The sequence below is a fragment of the Primulina huaijiensis genome, chromosome 12, assembly GCF_012295235.1.
Source record: "Primulina huaijiensis isolate GDHJ02 chromosome 12, ASM1229523v2, whole genome shotgun sequence".
Lineage (NCBI taxonomy): Eukaryota > Viridiplantae > Streptophyta > Magnoliopsida > Lamiales > Gesneriaceae > Primulina > Primulina huaijiensis.
In genome coordinates this window covers 4,614,114-4,635,678 of record NC_133317.1, presented here as the reverse complement: position 1 = coordinate 4,635,678, position 21,565 = coordinate 4,614,114, and the positions used below count along the sequence as shown (strand labels likewise).

The 21,565-nt window shown below is 34.1% G+C and overlaps 3 protein-coding genes across 4 annotated transcripts; 2 read left to right on the top strand and 1 right to left on the bottom strand.

The window, feature by feature from the left end:
- Positions 1 to 1,682: 1,682 nt before the first annotated feature.
- On the bottom strand, positions 1,683 to 2,853 carry LOC140990265 (NDR1/HIN1-like protein 13). Its single transcript, XM_073459873.1, has one exon. The coding sequence runs from the start codon at positions 2,658 to 2,660 to the stop codon at positions 1,848 to 1,850; it is 813 nt and encodes a 270-aa protein (XP_073315974.1). The 5' UTR covers positions 2,661 to 2,853; the 3' UTR covers positions 1,683 to 1,847.
- Positions 2,854 to 6,500: 3,647 nt separating this feature from the next.
- On the top strand, positions 6,501 to 12,714 carry LOC140989695 (serine/threonine-protein kinase EDR1-like). 2 transcript variants are annotated; one of them, XM_073459030.1, is made up of 13 exons: positions 6,501 to 7,059; positions 7,786 to 8,226; positions 8,410 to 8,513; positions 9,090 to 9,970; positions 10,408 to 10,452; positions 10,714 to 10,778; positions 10,867 to 10,967; positions 11,184 to 11,262; positions 11,340 to 11,438; positions 11,533 to 11,601; positions 11,707 to 11,756; positions 11,847 to 12,023; positions 12,129 to 12,714. In XM_073459030.1, exons 1-13 carry the CDS (start codon positions 6,736 to 6,738, stop codon positions 12,217 to 12,219), a joined length of 2,526 nt encoding a protein of 841 aa, XP_073315131.1. In that variant the 5' UTR covers positions 6,501 to 6,735; the 3' UTR covers positions 12,220 to 12,714. The 2 variants fall into 2 exon arrangements, with proteins under 2 accessions (XP_073315131.1, XP_073315129.1); XM_073459028.1 differs by having other exon boundaries at positions 6,502 to 7,059; positions 10,408 to 10,448; positions 10,710 to 10,778.
- Positions 12,715 to 18,221: 5,507 nt separating this feature from the next.
- On the top strand, positions 18,222 to 19,535 carry LOC140990406 (zinc finger CCCH domain-containing protein 23-like). The gene has a single exon (XM_073460083.1). It carries the CDS (start codon positions 18,279 to 18,281, stop codon positions 19,344 to 19,346), a length of 1,068 nt encoding a protein of 355 aa, XP_073316184.1. The 5' UTR covers positions 18,222 to 18,278; the 3' UTR covers positions 19,347 to 19,535.
- Positions 19,536 to 21,565: the final 2,030 nt, after the last annotated feature.

The window sequence follows — 21,565 nt, the reverse complement described above, 5'->3', positions numbered from 1 at the left end:
ATCAACTGTGCTCACATCTGTATCTATCACTGAGATGATACTAACATATTGAATACACAATTTTGTTATATTTCATCACATCCAATATGTAAGAGTTTCTTTCATGGAAAATTATAAAATTTTGGGAAAATTAAGGATTTACAAGCTGGGAATAAGATTTGTAGTACTTTCCCATGATACTTTAAATTAATTTCTATAAAAGAAAACTTCATGACAAGTTCCAAACAATGTTAAGTATCTTCATGTATTTAATTTATGACCTACATCATTGAAACACATTAAAATACGACCTTGTGGACATAATTTTTGAACACCAAAGTAATTCAAGACGAGAGGATGACTTATATAGTGTCAAATTTAGATTTAGATTAATGCACTGTTTAGCGCATTTTATTTTATCTCATGTGTCAAATTTAGATTTAGATTAATGCACTGTTTAACACATTTTGTTTTATATCATCCTTCTCGTTCATATTGGATGGAAGATTTTTACCCAATGTGGTTGATGGATGTAGATACTATTGATTTAATTGTGGCATAATATCTGATTTCTCTTAAAAATAAAAAAAATTAGATTTAGATATTTAATTTCAGAGAAAAATGTAGAAGCTGTGGTTCCAACTAATAAAAAGTAAGTCAAGATAGGGCATTTGTATGATGTCATTGGTTGAAAATTCAGTACAGGCAATATTATTTGGATTATTTAAGTCCCACCTATTTTTATAGGAGCATGTCAGATATCTATGGTGAAATTTCAACTATATCTGCAAGACCGAGGCACTGTTTTACAAAATGGAATAGAAAATACATTTTTTTTTAATGAAATGAGAAACGGCAAGGTTTATCTTTTGATGTGTATTAAATAAATTTAATATTACTTTAATAGTTTGTAAATCATGTTAATCAGATAAACTGAATAAGATAAATTTTTTGTGACAAACTCGCTCAAAAAATATTGGTAGAAAATATCAAAATCCTGATAGTTGATCATACGTTCCTTAAAAGGCAATGCACATAATATTTTATATACATGGTTTGTTACTAGTCATTATTATTATTATTGATATTCAAATAGTATTCACTACTTTTGCCTAGAGATTTGCATACAGTGCATTTGGGAGTTAGTTTATTCCTTCACTCAATATTATAAAAATAAATATTAATTAAATCAAATCATGTGAGATNTCCCAACGAAAAAGTCCAAGAAAATATTACCCACGAAGATGACCAGAAACTCGTAGCGATCGATTCACAAATTATTATTTTATTACGTTAATCTTAAAATAATGAAAACTCACAGGAATAATATAGTAAATATTCAGAGAAAACATAGGACACTTAACTTAGTTGTGTGGTTGAAATTTTTCGAGTAATTAAATTTGGGATTATTGTATATATTTTTTATAAATAAAATATAAATCGATATAACGTTAATTATTGTAAAAAAACCTATTTTTTTAAAAAAAAATAATATAATTTTGCAAATAAAAATGATTTAATCATCAGAATTTTATATTATTTATATTTTATACACTGTACTCAATATTCTCTTTTTGACCCCTATTCTTTCATTAATCATAATAGAATCCCCAAAAACTTTGGGATACAAAATTTGTTTTTCTATTTATTTTTACGGAAGAATAGTCGCAGAAAAACCATTGAATGCTAAGATAAATACATTTATATAATTTCAAAAGGAAAAAAGAAATGAAACGGAAGAAAGAAAATAGAGGTAGGAATATGATGGTCAGAATAATTAATTGATAACAATGAAAAAAGAAAAAAAAATAAAAATTAAAATAGAATACCAAAGAAATTATGGAAAATTAGTAATGATCATAATTACACTAAAATGTCCATCTCAAGATCTTGATTCTGAGATCAACCTTACACTTCGCATTCGAGGAATTTGCTAATGCTGCTTCTTTATCCTTTGGCATCAAACCTTTAATCCCATCGCAGTTAACTCTGATCCCGATCTTCTTCAACTTCAGCTTTTCCAATTTCACCCCCATAATTGTATCTATGACAATCTTGATTGGCAGCCCGTTTTTCCTTTTCAGATCTGATTTCAAGGAGTTCACTGAATCCACATCTAGAAGCTGAGAATTGAGTACCACTGTGGAGTGGATTATGAAAATGGTGTCCGGAGAGCTGGTGAAGGAGTTTGGATATGACCCGTTTGATATAATGATTGATGGAGACAGTACGGTGATGGACATGGGGTGGTCGTAGTAGAATATGGCCTTCTTGTTTGGGTTTCTTGCGGAGAGAGTTAGGTTCATTTTTGTGGTGAGGTGGGTGGTCTCATCGGAGGGGGTGGTGGTGAGGTTGAAAGACGAGATTTTGACGGAGGTGACGGAGAAAGCGGGACGGTGGGGATGGTAGAGTATGTAGAAAGCTGCGGCGGCGATGGCCGCGAGGAGTAGTATTCCGATGAGGAGGAGAGTAGCCCAGAAGCAGGTGAGGCAAAAGCAGCGGCGGCAACTGAAGTTTCGGCGATTCTGGGAGGTCGGGGTGGGGCGGTAGTGGTGGCGCATTGGGTTTGTTTTGGTTGATGCAGGGAAGTGGGTAGGTTGGTTGTTGGCGGCGGTGCGGTGGCTTGCTGCGGCGGCGGTGCCATTTTGCTTGTTCGACGAGTAAACTCTGTCATCAGTCATTTTCAAGAATATCAAGTGACAGACTAGCAGTTGTGTGTGTGTTGAAACTGTAGATTGTATAAAACCATAAAGGGTGATTTATTCTCAAAATTTAAAGAAATAAATTTGGTGAAGTGAAGATAAAGAAAGGTTTGGTGCATTTATTTCTCATGACTCGGTTGAGAATCTAGCGGGATGACTTCGATAAATATATTGTTATAATATTGGATACATCGATTATGTAAACAATAGTGCATAAATTAAGAAAATGTAAATATTTAATGGACAAACCTTTTAAATTTTTCTTGCGTTTCATCATGTGAAATAGACAAAAATTAATATGAGACGGTCTCATGAGTCGTATTTTGTGAGATATATCTCTTATTTTGATCATCTGTGAAAAATTATTACTTTTTATGCTAAGAGTATTGCTTTTTATTGTGAATATCGGTAGGGTTGACTCGTCTCACAGATAAAGATTCGTGAGACCGTCTCACAAGAGAACTACTCTGTGAAAAGTTTGATGTATGAGATCCGCCAATCTTAGTCATATTTATAACAATAAATAATATTTTTTGTCTAAAAAATAATGAATGACCCAAATAAGAGATATGCTTATATTATCACAAAAATTTTGTGAAAATTATATAATAAAGTCAATGTGGATGATTTTTCTTTCATACTTAGTTATTATACGATGAATCAAGTCATGTGCAAGTGTGTAATAATTTTATTACTTCTCGTGTTTGAAAAAAAGTGTTGGGATTTTACTCTTCTCCCTCTCATGAGGAAGAAAATTTTTCAATTTTAGTATAGTTTTTTGTATTTGACGAAAATCAAATTTTACCCCTTCTCATCCGATTTCGACCCTATCATTTCTGATCATAGGAAATTCGGATTTGTATGAAAAAAAATTCAGGGCACAAATACAATCGAATCATTCATCTTCATGGTTGGATTAGGATTTCATCGAATTACCTCATCATACTCATCTTCGTGGTTTCGACTACCGATCAGTATGAAATTACCTAGATTAGCAATATCTCGACTTAAGTTTTATGATTAGATCTCTTGTGAAACGATCACACGAATGATACGGGTCAACGCTAACAGATATTCACAATAAAAACTAATACTCTTAACATAAAAAGTACTACTTTTTCATAGATGACATAAATAAGAGACATGTCTCACAAAATACGACCTTTGAAACCGTCTAACACAAGTTTTTGTCAAGTTTTATTGATTTTGTCTGGTATTTAATTTCTATTACAAATTACAAGCATTAATTTTTCTACTGTAAATTAGCCAACAACATTTCCCTCAACTTTAAGATGTTTGGAGTTGTGTGATGGAAGAAGAGAAAGAACAGTTGAGCATTAACCGAGAATGGCCGTGTACCACCTCACCGAAGCTTGGAATCTTTTGGTTTTTATTTGCTTCTCTCCTCTCTTTCTCAACTTGCTGACACAGATGGCTTTTTGTCTCATGCTTGGATTGGCTTTGTATGCATTTTGTATGCTTGCGTTCGAGTCTCAGATATTATTTTGCGTCCGCTCGAGTTCGAATCGAGTCAAGTCGAGTCTGAAATATCATATTGTATTTGAGGTTGAATGAATGATATGAGTGGCTTTGATTTCAAATGCACATGTTATATGTGAGTATTTAGTTGATCATTTATAGTTCTATTGGTATAAGATCTCGAGTTTGGAACGAGATATTACGTTCCAACTCAATTATAATAAACTCCAATCAACTCAAACGATAAAAAAATGATAAGACTCTAGTTTTGTAGACAATTACCGACCCAACATTTTATATTCTGGGTGGTGAGTTACAAATTATTAAACGGACAGCCTTCTTAAAGAGGATGAAATGAATCTTTTTTATCATTATTTATTTTTAACAATAAATCCCACTTAATCATACAACATAATTCCATTTCTATGTTTTTAACTATCACAAACACTTTTATGAGACGGTCTCACGTGTCAATTTTATGATACGGATCTCGTCTCAAATCATGAAAAACAAATGTTATTTTTTAGCTACAAGTATAAATCGAATCGACCTGTCCGCATATATAGATTAGTGGTCTCACACGAGACCTACTGATTGACTATACAATATTTTTCTCATTAAAGATGATATCTCATAGATGAGCCCACTAAGGTTAGGTCCAAACCAGATACCAAGGTGGAAGGCCTGTCAAGGGCCCATGTATCATCCTATAAATAACATGTTTTAACGTACGATTTATTCATTCACTATATTATTTTTCAGCAGCATCTTTAGCTGCTCCCTTTTATATCCTCAGTCTCTGACTTGATCGTCGGAGGAGCTATGTCGAGATACCCTCTTGGCCCCCTTCTAACGATCTTATTCATGATTTCAGGGTCATGACAATTTCAAAACCTACGTCTGAATTAGTGACACTTGCTGGAATCGGATCCTAAATTTTTCGTCGATATGAAAAGAGTACTAAACCCATCATTGACATATATGTTGTGGAATCCGTTGGAGCCTTTCATGTATTTGACCAACAATTTGGTTTAATTACACAAGTTTATCAATTAAGCAGTAAAATAATCGACATTATTAAAGTGTTTTTCAAATAATTATTAAATTAATAACAGTGGACTGATCACTTTTTGCTGCCTCCCGGAAAGTCAATCCAAAAAGACTCCATTATCTACTGATTACGCTTTGATTAATGAAATAACTAATTAATTATAGAGTGGATCTCATGTGAGACCGTCTCACGGATCTTAATCTGTGAGACGAGTCAATCATACACATATTCACACTAAAAAATAATACTCTTAGCATAAAAAGTAATATTTTTTCATGGATGACCCAAATAAGAGATCTGTCTCACAAATACGACCCGTGAGACCGTATCACACAAGTTTTTGCCATAATTATAATCTTAATTTTAGGACGAGATGAAATTAATAATGTCACATTGATTACTTAGGCTGGTTAATCGTGGCCACCGACACTGGTTAAAATGTATGGGAAAAAATATTTATTTTAAATTTCCCTCATTAATTTCAATTTGCAGCTTTCCTTTTTTTCTGTTGGGGTAAATCTACATTTATTCTGTCCCAAATATGTAAAAAAAAAAAAATTTCAGTCATATTTTTATATTTAGTATATTTTTTTTCTTGATTTTTTTGCATTCTTAATAGCTAAGTCTTGTAAAAAAGTTAAAATTGAATGAATTAGATAAGGCAAAACATGAATTTTGTTGTTTGTAAACTTTGTTTTTGTTTTTTTTTAATTTGTTAAATATGTGTGAAAAATAAATAAATCTATGATTTAGTGCATTTCTTAGAGTTTTTTTTCTTCATTACATAGAAACCCCGTCGGAGTTGTTTTAAGACGCAACTCTTCCGATGTTTAGGTCAGAAAAACAAATAATGACTAAGAAAAATGTTGACTGTGAATAAATTATTAAATTAACTAGAGAAGATGCTTGAGTACTATTTATAAACGCCAGTGAGACAAGTAATTTGTGCGGTCTAGACACTTCATCAGAGAATTTTCCTGAAAATGGGTACATATTAGCTATGACTATTCACACGTAAATTTGTACGTATGTTTGCTGTATTTTCTATGACATTATTTTGTAATTGAAAAACTTGTATTAATGTATATGGCGTCTTAAATAAAATAAATTTTCTGCCAGTTGCATTAAATCCTTGTAATAATTCTATTGATCAATGATTTAAAATATATAATTTACTTTTATAGCGAATCCTTAATTTTGTCAAATATATTTATAAATAAATAACAAAAATAAAGTTTTAAAATGTAATTTAATATCCATTGTATTTTTTCTAGCTGGGTGGTTTGGATATCAAGACTTGTTCAGTAACTCCAGCCCCCACTCTGTTTCCGATCCACTGCGCAAGTTAAAACCCGCGTCTCACCTCTTCTCTAATATACGCCCACCGTTTCGCGACTCCATCATTCTCGAAACTCAGAAATCGTACGCAACCGCTGCGCACTCTAGCCTTATGCGATTGATTTCACTCGTCTGGTTGTCTATTATATTTAGCGGTGACTTTTTCCCGGTCGATGAGCGTTGAACATGTCGAAGGTGAAACACTTTCTGCGGAAGCTTCACATAGGCGATCATCATCAGCAAACGACGCCGTCTCTGCCGCCGACATCTTCGTTACCATCGCCGTCAGATTTGCCAGCGGCCGTGTCGTCCTTGGCCGACGAGGCTGAAAGTAGTTTCAATTTCTTCGAGGAGGAATTTCAGGTTCAATTGGCGTTGGCAATCAGCGTGTCGGATCCGGCGCAAAGTGTCGATGACCCGGAAACCGCTCAGATCGACGCTGCTAAGCAGATTAGCCTCGGATTTTCTCCTTCTCAGAGCTGCTCAGACTTTTTATCTCTACGATATTGGGTAACTTTTTTTCATTGATTTATATTTTAATCTATTCTGAATTGAGTATGTTTTGATTGTGGGTCGGTCAACTAGAGATCTTGCATTTAACTCAGCAAAGTTCCTGATTGCTAATTTTTTGAGCTCTGGATATGAAATCACGGGATTTGTTTGTTTAAAGCTTATACATTAGCTGTAATAAATAAATTTTTTTTAAATAAAGCTTATACATTAGTTCGGTATTATCTTAATATAAGCAAAGGAAATTGTTGCAGGTACGTCCATACCCATTTAGCGGGGACGAAATATTAATCAATCACTTTGTAACTTTGTTTTGTTATTATGGTTTATAAATCCCTAATTGGACAAGTTTTTGGTGAAATTGTTGAATTAGAAACTAAGAAACAGACGCTCTTCAGTGGGTGCTGTGTGCTTATAGGTACTAGAGTTATTTGTCAAGTGACAGTAATTTTATGACGAATTCAATGTTTTAGTTTAGTCATTGATTTTATCTTAAGCACTGTGACTCTTATCATTTTGCTTTTGAACTGAATATCACTGTTATTTTACGCTTTTCAGTCAGTACTCTTTATCATTGATTGAAAGGATAGTGTTAAAGCAATTGATTTTATGTTATTGCTGCCCTCCCGCCTCTCAAGGCAGAATGACTCGAAGCAACAGATTCCAAATTGAGGTGTTTTAGCTATTATTTTGATGAATTATTTTGTGTCTATATTCTCAATGCAGAGCTCCAATGTTGTCAATTACGACGAACAAGTATTGGATGGATTCTATGATGTTTGTGGAACCAGTTCGAATTTGGTGGTCCAGGCCAAAATGCCATCACTGGTAGATCTTGAAGCAATTTCTGTTTTGGATGATGCCAATTACGAGGTTGTTTTAGTCAATCGTGCAATTGATATGGAACTCCGGAAACTTGAGGAAAGAGTGTATTTCATGTCCATGGAATACCGAGACCTTGATCGGGGCCTGAAAATAAGTTTGTTAGTTCAAAAAATGGCTGACCTTATTGTAGACAAAATGGGAGGCCCAGTTAATGACGTAGAAGACATGTTCAGAAGGTGGAGAGCAAGGAATTATGAATTGCGCATGCGTTTGAACGCAATTGTCATTCCCCTTGGCTGTCTTGATGTTGGACATTCGCGCCACAGGGCCTTACTGTTTAAGGTAGTTGTGATAGCCTTTCTATCCCTTGTACGTATCTTTTTCATTATAAATTGACCTTTTAACATGACGGCTGTGCTGTTCACTCTGACTGAGGCATGATGTTTGGATAAAACTAGTACCGGATTTCTGTGTTCCAAAAAATTTATATCCTGTTCAACAGTGACTTTAAATGTTGGCTTACAGGTACTCGCTGATAGGATCAAGCTTCCTTGTAAGCTAGTCAAGGGCAGTTACTATACTGGAACTGATGAAGGAGCTGTAAACTTGATAAAATTGGATAATGGAAGGTAATATCTTACTTGAAGTCTTCATCATCATCATCATCATTACAGTGCATTCCCGCTAGTTGCGGGGTAGGCTACACGTATATTAGTTCTCCAAACTGAACGATTTTATTTTTCCTACATGTCATCTCATAAACCAAGATCTTGTAGTCTTGTTTTACAAATTTATTTTGCTATTTCTACTTTTTCAACTAATTGGTATGGAAGTTAGGTTTGAGTATGTTGGTTTTTCTGTTGCGTTATTGGGGATAGAATGGGATTGCATTTGATAAACTGAAAACTTAGTATGAAAAAATTGAAGTTCTATGCTGTGCTGTTCAGTTTTCTTAGTTTGAGTATGTGCCTCGTTTGCGTATTAACATAGGCTATCGGATACCCAAATTTACAATTCCAATAACTACAATGCAATGCATTGATATTCTGATTCAAAATTATTTTCTTTTTTTTTTCCCTGTTTCCTGGCTTTCTTAATTTTTTAGTTAATCATGTTGCATGTATTTCGAAATTTTCTAGAAACATTATTTTGGCATTTGCTTACTGACTTTAGTACATGATGGTTAATTTGAAAAATTGCTGCAGCGAGTTCATTATTGATCTTATGGGTGCTCCTGGCACTCTCATCCCTGCCGAGTTACCAAGTGGCCATCATCAAACGTTTGGTTTAGATGCAAGACATTTTTCTCCTGTTACAGGGATAAACAAAAGTTCATCTACTGCATTTGACCAAGGAGCTAGAGTCAAATCATTTTCTTCCGGTGTGGATGGAACTAACAAAACCAGAAATTCAAAATCAGAATCATCCTCAACTGTTGTCAACACTAAAAGGAAGGGCATTAGAAGAACCGGGATGATCCGTACTGAGCCATTGGAGTGTATGATTGTAGATCTCAATCATCCATCAAGAGGAGAACATGAACTGTCTTCATTTCCTGGAAACAAAAAGTCAGCTTTACAAGGCTCTGAAAATGAAGATGTTTCCACATCTGCTGTCACTGCTGGCAAAAAATCAGAAATTCCTAGACAATATTCTACAGCTATTTCCGAGAATTGTGTACCGGCCCGTGAAGAATTGCTGTTCAAAACTGAATTATCACCTGTTTATTTTACCGGATTACGGTTGGACAAACAAATTCCGTATTATGGCAGAAGAAAACGATCAGCTGAAGGCATGGCTGGACAAGAGTTTGAATTGGAGTCTACAGGGTTGCAGGCATCTTCCAAAACTCAAGAAGGCGAACATATTCTTGTCAAAGGCAGAACCGATAATGTGATCGCAAATGACGGTACTGCAACTGATCGTGAAGAACTTAATTTATCTGAAAACAGGGAAAAACTGGAAATAGGATGCAGTGACCAGTCAGGAGCTGACATGATTCACAATGCGCAAATGAATCCTGTGTTAAATGGAGTTGCTGAAATTTTATGGGAGGATCTTCATATTGGTGAACGCATTGGTATTGGTAAGGGTCATTAATTAGAGTCGTATTTCCTCATAATGGTTGCATGCATGAGTATGACATTTTCTCCATGTATCCGCCGCCACACTTATGTATTTCCCTTATTTTCTCCATGTATCCGCCGCCACACTTCATGTAGGTCTTGGTTATTCTCGAAAAATAAAAAGTTGTAGGTTTTGGCTTCTGTTATAAGTTATGTTGGCAGGCAACTTTTTAAATCAGCAAGACTTTAATTCTTTGGTTTTTTGCAGTATTGATTTGACGAACAATGGTGATAAGGACGGATAAATATTAATGGTTTATAATGTATTTAACTACGGGTCAATCTTAGTTCTTTGATTTGTATTGTGCTTCCTGAGATCTGTTGGGAGGTTTTGATCTTTGCTTGGGGTTGATGAAGTGTCAAACTGCGCATCTCAGTTTCCTTTCATATCATGCAGGGTCATATGGGGAGGTCTATCGAGCAGAGTGGAATGGCACAGTAAGTTATCATTTTTGCATGATCTGATAGATGGTTGATACTTTCCTTAAAACAGCTCTAGGCATGTGATCGTTGACATGTTCTTAGAAATGGACTGCTGGTGCAACAGAGTTGGACTGACTATTTATTTACTTTTTATTCTAGAAAAAATACCGCTCTGTAAGATATTATGTTGGGTGTAGGTGTTTATTTACGTATTACATGTTCCATTTGCACGATATTCATTGTCTGTAGTTGATATTGTTATGGCTATATCAACAGGAAGTTGCTGTAAAGAAGTTTATGAAGCAAGATATATCAGGCGATGCACTCACACAATTTAAATGTGAAGTAAGCACAAATCAGGAAACTGTCTCCTGCATGACGCACCAGGTGCTTGGTAGTTCTAAACCAATTAAATTTTTTTTCTCCATTGTAGGTTGAAATCATGTTGAGTTTGAGACACCCTAATGTTGTTCTTCTCACGGGTGCTGTGACGCAGCCCCCAAATATGTCCATATTGACGGAATTACTTCCAAGGTTTGCCTCATTAGTTGAAAGAATGTTTACATGAGCAGAATCATCATTTGATGGTTTTGTCTATGTTAGAATTTTTGGCATATTTTATAATAAATGTTTGATGATCTCTTTCATGATCCTCACATAACTCGCTCAAGGATATTACATAATTAATTATTATAGTTCTTTGCATACTTTATCTTTTTCGTAATACTTATAACCCTATCTGACTTGCAGGGGTAGTTTATATAAGCTACTTCACCGTCCACATATCCATATTGATGAACAAAGGCGAATTAAAATGGCTCTTGATGTGGTATTAATCTTATTAATTCCTTCTCCGTTCACTAACCAAATTTTTGCTTCATCCGTACGTGTGTTTTTTTCTTGCAGGCCAAGGGTATGAATTACTTGCATACTAGGCATCCCATCATTGTGCATCGAGATCTGAAGTCTCCAAATCTCCTAGTTGATAAAAACTGGGTTGTTAAGGTGTGTTCCAATAATAACCTTCCGAACTATCGTTTCTGTCAATCGATTTTTCATCGCTTTCTTCTAAACTGTGTTTTCTTGAACGATATGCCAGGTTTCTGATTTTGGGATGTCAAGGTTGCAGCATCACACTTTTCTATCTTCAAAATCAGTTGCGGGAACGGTAATCCTCATTAGTATCCTAGTATAGCTTGTTATTAGAATACCCTTTCTATGACACACAATCTCTCAACCCAAGAATTACTTTTTATTGGGCTCCAATTTGCAGGCAGAGTGGATGGCACCAGAAGTTCTAAGGAACGAACAGTCTAATGAAAAGTGAGACGATTGTGTCTACCCATTAAGTTCGACTCTTTAGAAATGTCATAGTCATATCTCTCTGATGGAAACATACTTTTCAAATTCCAGATCTGACGTGTATAGTTTTGGAGTCATATTATGGGAATTAGCAACTCTTCGAGTTCCATGGACAGAACTGAACTCAATGCAAGTTGTTGGAGCTGTTGGATTCCAGGGTAGACACCTAGATGTCCCTCCTACCGTAGATCCACCAGTGGCGGATATAATAAGAGAGTGTTGGAACAGGTGGTGCTTTGTTTATAACGATATACTTACTCAAGTTCTAATGGGACTGCTCGAAAAAGTTTATTCCCGCATTTGAGTTTAACTTAAGCTGTTTTGCATTTGCAGTAACGCGCAGGCGCGTCCTTCGTTTGGGCAAATAATCAAACGGCTCAAGCATCTGCGACAGCTAACGGTGGACAGATCAGAGAGAATGTAATCAATAGATAACGATGTAACAATAGCAGAGTACTCGTTTCTTGACTCGGAGAGCATGGATTCACATCTGAAGTTGAGATCCGGCTAGTGTTGGTTCATTCGAAGTGGGAACTCGACGCCGCCAAATGCACAAGAGTGGATGCTTTCCTCAACTTCAATAAAAACACAAGTTGAGTACATCTGCAAAAATTTTACGCTAATTTGTCTAGTTCAAGAAAAAAAAGGGATTAGTGGTATTATTATTATTTTTCCTTGTGCCTATGTCTATCAGTAGGAAAAAAAAAAAAAAAAAAAAAAGGAANATGGAGAGTTACATAATCTGTTGAGATCACCAAAGTAGCAACTGTAAAAAAAAAGGATCTCTATAGATTGTATATTCAGGAAAAATGGGAGAAATTGTATTCTCATTTGTTGTGTATGTCTGCATTCCGCTGTTCTATACCTAACAAGTGCAATTTTATGAAGGAAAAAAAGAGAATGAAAATAATATTTGATACGGCTTTTGTGGATTACTTTTTGCATGTAAAATACATTATATTATTGAAGACCCTCATAAGTTCTATTATTTAAAATCATATTGTATAATGAATTGATGATTATCTTGTCTTTAATATTATATAAATTCAATTTATATTTCTCAAAAATCTAGATAAATTTTGTTATTTTCAAATGTACTCATCACAAAAATTTTGAAATGAAATAAGGATTTGTTTCGTTTGCTATTCCAACAATCATTTCCCCATTCTAAAACAAAACCAAGCATTATTATCTTCACTATATTTCCAAATATATTTTTATCCGTTTCATATTTTCCACTGCTCAAAAATAATATTCCAATACAATGCACAACATATTAAAACTTCAAATATCTTATACATCAACAAAAATTAAATAATCAAATGCTTACTCAGATATAAAAAACTTGAGCTCAATCCAGCTCGATCTAATTATCCGAATACGTTACAAGTGTCTAACACGGATATATTAAACTGATAAAAAATGACTTATATACTTAAGAAAGTTAGATACTGACAAATTTTTTGGGATGGTATGTCGATATAACCCAAGAGAGTAGGCTTATATTTACTCCATTTTTCAAAAGTTTCAGAAAACCGATCCCTACATTTTAAAATATCAATTCATATTAATAATTGGGTTCTACAAGTTCGATTAATTAAATAAAAAATAATTTAACATATTTATCATTATTATTTTTTTATTAAAGACTCAACGAATTAATAATGCTCAATTATTTTTTCATTTGCACTCCAACGAGGTACGAGTACGACCAACTTTAAAGGTCACTCCTTGTGGATAAGAATACATTTTTGAGGATGTGGAAAACATCAATCAATAAAAATCAAAACAAATAAAATTAATATTTCATAGATTAGACTTTTCTTTAAGTATCAAATTTTATAATCATTACATATATATTAAACAATTTTTTAAAATATTTTGCATTTTAACACAATTATTTATGATGTAAGCAAAGAGAGGGTCATTTAGAAAATAAGACAAAAACTTGTGTGAGATGGTCTCACAGGTCGTATTTTGTGAGACAGATCTCTTATTTGAGTTATCCATGAAAAATATTATTTTTTATGCTAAAAATATTATTTTTTATTTTGAATATTGATAGAATTGATCCGTCTCACAGATAAAAATTCGTGAAATCGTGTCTAACTTACTCTATAAATAAATATCGTTTAATTTGAAAATTTTATTTTATATCCCAAAAATAAGTATATCTTTATCGGAAAACTGTTAGGCAAGCTTTCCCGTGACAAATCCCTATGAAGGAACCACTAACTAACCGACACGTGTACTTTTCACGTGACAGGTGGGGTGTGGCGTCCGTACAGGTTGTCTGTGGATAGCGATTTGGATAATGCTGGATGATCGGGGATATGCTTTTGACTGGTCCCTTTATATATAATTTTTTTTTTTTTTTAAGATTTTTTTAAAAAAGAAAAGTCAATTTAATTTATAAATATATTGAAAATTAATATTTTTTATGAATTAAACAGATTATAGCCTTTAGGGTGCTGGTGTTGAGATTTGTTTTCGAAATTCTCTTTTTCAATTTTTTTTTTACGAGACGACCACTCGTATTTCGAGTGCGACGATCCGCTGGTATATATCGCGAGTGCTATGACATGCTAATATAATAATAGGTGAGATCAGTGCCCATCCCTAGCCAATATCGGCAACTTGGATGGTTCAAGTTCTAGTTCTATGTTTTTACATTGATGAACAACTAACAAACAAGTAGGGTGGAGGCCTCAAAGATCATTCATTTTATCTTTGTTGGTGGTTGGGTGGGAAGATATTAATAAAATTCAAACAATCACCTTTTATTTATTACAATTTAAAGGTCGTTTGGTGGGAGCTAGCCAACATATTTAAATAAAATTAATTATCATTAGTTCGTTACAATTTAAATTAAGTGTAAATCTTTTCGTTCCATCTTATTCATATATGAATTGCAAGTTAATATTTTTGTATAAAAAATAATATTTTGTCATGAGTAATGTGAGATAGAAGATTTATCATGCAAAATTGACGTGTAAAACGGACTCAGAAGAATTTTTCCCTTAGACTAATTGGATTCTTTATTTCTTAAGGATGTTTATTTAAGTGAGACAATAGGACTATGATAAAGACAACAAATAATAATAATTTTTGTAAAATGAAGAGAAACATCAAGTAATTATAGAGACTTGTTGTGTATAATCGTGTTTGCGATAAAAATGGAAGTATTTCCGATATACAAATTCAAATTGAAAACTTACATATCTCAAAATGAGAAGCAACTTTTAGTATAACCGATCCACTGATTAAAAAATAATGCCGTATTTCATTATTAATTAAAATAAAATTAAAAGGAGAAATAAAAAATTAAAAAGGAAAAAGGAAAAAGCGTGAGCAACACACAATTCGTCGTGTAGCAAAAATTGAAGCACGACTTATCCTAAGCATAGGTGTTTGTGTATGGGGGACACGATTACATTGTAACCGTCCGGTCCCCGATAAATTGTGACGACGTGCATCTCGTGAGTGCTTTCAATTCCGTATATTCCACCGACTTTCTCAACCACCCCTTAAATCTCGCCAAAATATCGCCCCACACACACACACACACACACACACACACATATATATATATATATATTAGCAGGTCTCTTGTGAGACGATCTCATGAATCTTTATCTGTCTCACAGGTTAATCCTACCGATATTCACAATAAAAAATAATACTCTTAGCATAAAAAGTAATATTTTTTCATGGATGACCCAAATAAGAGATCCGTCTCACAAAATACGACCAGTGAGACTGTCTCACACAGGTTTTTATATATATATATATACTCTATTTATGGTAATGTTAAATTTCATAAAATAGTAAGAAAAAACACAGTATACACACACAATTAGGTTATTCATAGGTTCTTTGGGTCTTTTGAAGTGTTTTAAGTATGATTTTAGGGTTCCATAATCTAATTTCGTCAGATTATCAATTTGATTATGAGTTGGGGACGAACTGTAACGCTCTGAACACGCCCAAAACACTAATTTAAACGTGGAAAGAGTTAAAAGACATAAATATGGTGATATTCTTCAAAATAAGCAAATGCACCAATTTTTTTTTGGCCAAGAACGGAAGATGTTTTGTTTCATTATATTTCGGTAAAAATTCACCCATTTTTTAGGGGGGAAATAGGGTTTAGGGTTTAGGGTTGATCCGTCTCACAGTAGGTGTTTTGTGAGACGGTCTCACGAATCTTTATCTGTGAGACGGGTCAAACCTACAGATATTCACAATAAAAAGCAATACTCTTCGCATAAAAAGTAATATTTTTTCTGGACGATCCAAATAAGATATCTGTCTCACAAAATACGATCCGTGAACTCGTCTCACAAGTTTTTGTCGAATGATTTAGAGATGAAAACACTTGGCAATATCATGTAATAAATTTTATTAATTTTTTTAGGGAAAAAATAATAATAATAATAATAATCCAATTTTTAATTATTATATTCTATTGCGTGTATTAGTCAAACATGATCGTGTGGCCATAATTTAATCGGCTGGGTCCCGAAGAGTTTGCGAGTGGGAATCATGTAATTACTTCGGCGTGACTTATAGGTGAGAATAGCGTAATTGATTCTCCATTGCTCAAATCCCCAAAAGAGGTACACCCTCAAGGCCGATGGTATTTAGGTCATTTGACTTTCTTTTTCTTTTTTTAAATAAAAAGAAAATTCCTCAAAGTTGTATTAAATATACATTTTTTTGTAAATCAAATCGTACGGTACAAAAAATTTCAACCTGATTAAATCAACTTATAATTTGACCTTATGTTATTAATTATATCACTTGGAAATTAAAGCCCTCTAATGCTATTATATTAATTAATATTTACTTTTCACGAAAATTTGTGGGACGTATTAGACACGTGATCGTGTCAAATATGAAATGAACTGTCTTTTTTTATCAAATGTTGTGTGACTCGATTTGATTGTTCTTTATTTTAATGACTTCCATCACTAATGAATTTCAAAAGATTTGGACTAAACAACATCTTTCATGATTAAAAAAAAAAGGAAGAAAAGAGAGAATATTGACTCGATCTCTTGTTGCATGCATTTATGCTTACAATGTCATTAGCCTATATGACAAAATATATATGTTAATTATAAGTTTACAAATATATATAAAAGAATATTCGAATACTATCTAAAACAAAATAGTTGTTTCCAAAATAGGTGTTAACGATTTTTGATGCCCCGGAAGAGTTCGAGTCATGGATAACCTGAGACAGTAAATGGACAACTCAGATCTTGGTAAGTTTACAGAAGTAACTCATAAAAAGCCGGGCAAGTGAGTGTCTGGGACGCCATTTACCCAAGCAACTAGAGGCCCGAGCTCTTGGGCGAATTCTCGGGTGATGACTCTCTACCTGGGATACCTGGGTAATAGTATCGCACTCAAGTGCGGGAACATGTGATATTTTATCACGATAAGCGGGCTTGACAGTATCTTCCTGATTTGACATAATGGGAGAGTCAAAACGGCCTGACATAAACTTTATGTAGGTGGCGACTATAAGTGATAAGTAGGCAATGAAAACAAGGAAAATCATCATCCTCCTTCCTATAAATAACAGGTTTGCTTTGCATTTATTTCATGCACATATATTGACGTGTATTCACACATATACACACCAGTAGCATTTATTGCTCTGTAAAAGTTACATTGGTTCACTTCATTTTTCGTCTGCTAACTTAAGCATCGGAGTGACCTCGCCTGACATCCCTCCGACGCCCAATCACGTGTTTGTTTTTCTGTGTTCAGGACATCACTACAGCTCATTTTTCCAGTCATCATCTTAATATCATGATTCGATAGATTGTCCGACCCAGTTCACTCTATTCATCAGGATCTCATCAATTTTTATCTTAAATTTGCGACGATTGGATAAAAAGTTGTTATACTTGCTAAAAATTTTATCTTAAATTTGCGACGATTGGATAAAAGATTGTTATACTTGCTAAAAACATAAATTGATGTGTGGATACACATTAACTATCGATTCTCCTTATAGATTGAAATTCGAGTCCTCCTCTACTAGAATAAAGGATCAAAAAACTATATAGTTGAGATACCAAACAAACTAAGTCCTGGTTTTGATAGGATTAGGACCCACGAGAATTCATGGCATTCCACAAAAGTCAAGAATGGAGTCACGACCGATGAGAGGATGGAGTAAGTGCAAAGGTAAGGTTACTTTTGTCTCTTTATTATTATTGTATACTATATTTTAAATAAAATTTTTTTGTTTATGACATATATATAAAAAAATTATTTAAATTAAAAATAAAATAAAGAATAATGACAAAAAATTTCATAAACCTAAACAGATATTTTAACGCAACCATGGTTAAGTCAAACCTCTAACCATGGTTAAAAAACCACTTTAAAACCATGGCAACCACTTGGCAGGCAAATACATGGCGGCACTGCCATTACAATAGATCGATCACACACGAATAAAATATGATGATGATGATCGGAGATCGAGTTCGCCTTCATCCCACCGTCCAAATTCCGTCTTGGGATTACCCTTTCGCCGAAGATCCGGCGGCCCACGTTCACTCCCCTGTTACACACAATGTTGATGTTTTGCAGTACGAGAAAGCTTTGTCGGCTTTGCAGCGCTACCTGCCCTCCAACAAGGAGGATGTCGTGGCGGAAGAGGATGGAGATTCAGACGATTTCGACTTCCCGGTGGACGCGTTTTCCTGCGACAATTTCCGGATGTTTGAGTTTAAGGTGAAGAAATGCACGCGTGCGAGGCCGCATGACTGGACGGAATGTCCGTACGCGCACCCTGGAGAGAAGGCCCGCCGCCGGGACCCACGGAAGTACCATTACTCTGGGAGCGCGTGCCCTGATTTCAGGAAGGGCGCGTGTAGGAGTGGCGACGGCTGTGAATACGCGCACGGCGTGTTCGAGTGCTGGCTTCATCCGGCACGCTATCGCACGGAGCCATGCAAGGATGGGACTCACTGCCGGCGGCGCGTTTGTTTCTTTGCCCACACACCGGATCAGCTCCGGGTTCTGCCACACTCTAGCCCGGACGCTTCTCCCGGTCGGCTGGGGTGCGGGTCTCCGGGTCAACCCGAATACTGTGGCCCGTTCGGATATTCTCCGAAATCGTCACCATACTCCCCGCCGCCGTCCCCGAGGACTTTATCTCCGCCGCTGTCACCAAGTGTAGCAGCTCTGAGTCAACTCACTGAATCGGTTCGCTGTCTGCGGATCAGCAAACCGAATCTAGGAACGGGGATGGGGTCACCGTCGTGGGGTCTTCAGCTGGGTTCCGGTTTCGGATCTCCTCGGAGCCCGAACACCCATCGGGTCGGATTCATGAGCCTACCAACAACTCCGATCCGGCCACGGATCCCCACCGCTTTCGACATATGGGAAACTAGTCGCGAGGAAGAACCAGTCATGGAGCGAGTGGAATCAGGAAGGCACCTGCGCGAGAGAATCTACGCCAAACTGAGCAAAGAGAATTCTCTGGATCGGGTTGATCCGATACTTGGGTTCCAGAATCCGTGAACCGTGTGACCGGGTCGGGCTCGTCTTTGTTGAATGTAAATATGTTTCTTTCGACTGACTTTCATTCAAGCTCTTTTGTAAATTTGGGTATTTGGGTCGGGTTTGAAGTATTCGGCACCAAGAATTTTGCAGATTTCTGTACACTCTGTACCTTTTGGAGTTTATCTACTTATCCACTTAAATTCGATTTATGGATTCTCTCTTTTCCTTTTCTTTTTTTTTTTTCTATTTTTTTTTTTAAAAANAAAAATAATAATCTCAAAGTTCGATTTAAACGAATTCATTAGCTAATTTTGTATTTCGAAATTTTAATTTAATACTAATGTAAAGTGTAAACTAGCGGTCGTGGGATTTTTGGTGTCACTCGTTGCGGGAAGAAAGCCCTAATCTTTCATGACGAAGCAATTTGGTGACAATTTCTCGTCTTAATATTTATGTATAAAACTTACATTTTTCAATTAATAAAACATTTCTCACAAATCAATTTCGTTGGTCGAATATCTTAGTTAGGTCATTTTTGAAAAATTATTATTTTTTATGTTACGGATATTATTTTTTATCTTGAATATCGATAAGATTAACTATCTCATATATAAAAATCCGTAAGATCTTCTCACAAAAAATTTAATAATAAAATTATCATCAATACATGCTTGCTTGTTCAAATTTTTATTTTTATTTTTATTTTTTATGTAGATTAAGAAAAACATTTTAAAATCAAACTTTTTATTTTATCTATATTCAATAGCTTAAATAATAATCACAAATTTTTCGATACTTAGTTAACAAGAATATAATGGTGAAAAACAAAAATGTTATTAAATACAAAAATTAGACGATAATTTATAAAATCAAAACATAAAAAAAAACCTACAGAAAACCTTGATCTGAAGGTGAAGGTGTCAATCATAAGAACTGAAGATGACAAATCAACGGCCCACAAATAATAATCTAAAATGGACCCCACATTGTAATTATAATATGTTTATCCAAACTTTTGTTTAATTAAAGAAGAATTTAAAAATAATGAGTGAGTTGTAACTTTAATTGATAAGCATGTACTCGTCCATTCTTATCGGTTCCCACCAAAACGCCTAGTCATTAGTAAAATAATTCTATAATCCCCCGTCATGGAAATGTTTAATATAGACAAAAATTTATGTGACACGGTCTCACAAATCGTATTTTGTGAAACGAATATCTTATTTGACCTATCCATAAAAAAATATTAGTTTTTAATATAACATGTTTTTCAAATCCAAAAACGTCCTTAATCGCATGTGTGATTCATATATTATTGTTCGTTTATCACAATGATTGAAAATTATGTGATACCTATTGAATAGAAACATAACTATTACTACAAACTATGATTTTTTTGTGCAATAACATATACTCGACTGAATATTTATGTTCATGAATGTAAAAGTCCATTAAAAAATTATTAAAGTTCAAAGTGGATTGGGATTTAATATAGAGTGGATATTTTTTAGTGCAATTATTTTTTTATTCTTTTCTTCATATCCAAGTTCACCTTTATTTTATGAATTTAAATTCAGGAGTGGTGGAAATGGAATATGTATTGATAAAGGGGTATTAAATATTTAATAAATCATTAACATTAATTATTTTATTTTTACTAAAAAAATTACACAATGTAATATGTATCAACGCATTTTTGTGCGCTTTAATTGGTGCTCTGTGNTAGGGATTTCTTTAAAAAAATTGGCCCCTTTTTATTTTTTCTTTTATTTTTTTTAAAAAAAACTTTTGTGTCTATATAATTTTAAAAAAAGTGGGAAACTGACTTTGTTTTTGTAATTTTGTATTTATTAACCCAATTATATATTAAAATATATATTACATTTTTTCAAAATCTATAATATAAACAGAAAAAACCCATAATTTTTACACATTAAATATCCATATCACGTTGGATATATTTAGAGTCCAACTAATCATAGGTCGAAGTGCAAAAAATAAATTGTCATGTCCAAACATTTTTCGAAAATGGTATTCTACAAAATTTTTAAAGATAATCCATTGTAGAAAATTGAATTTCAAAAGTACAATTTTTATTTTTAAAAAAAACCTCAAAAAAGTTTTCTTATGATTGTAATTTATTAAACATCTTGGTTCTAAAATCTTGTTTTACTTGATGGTATAAATTTCATAAATTAATGATGCGCAACAGTATAAATGCAATATTCACATTTTTG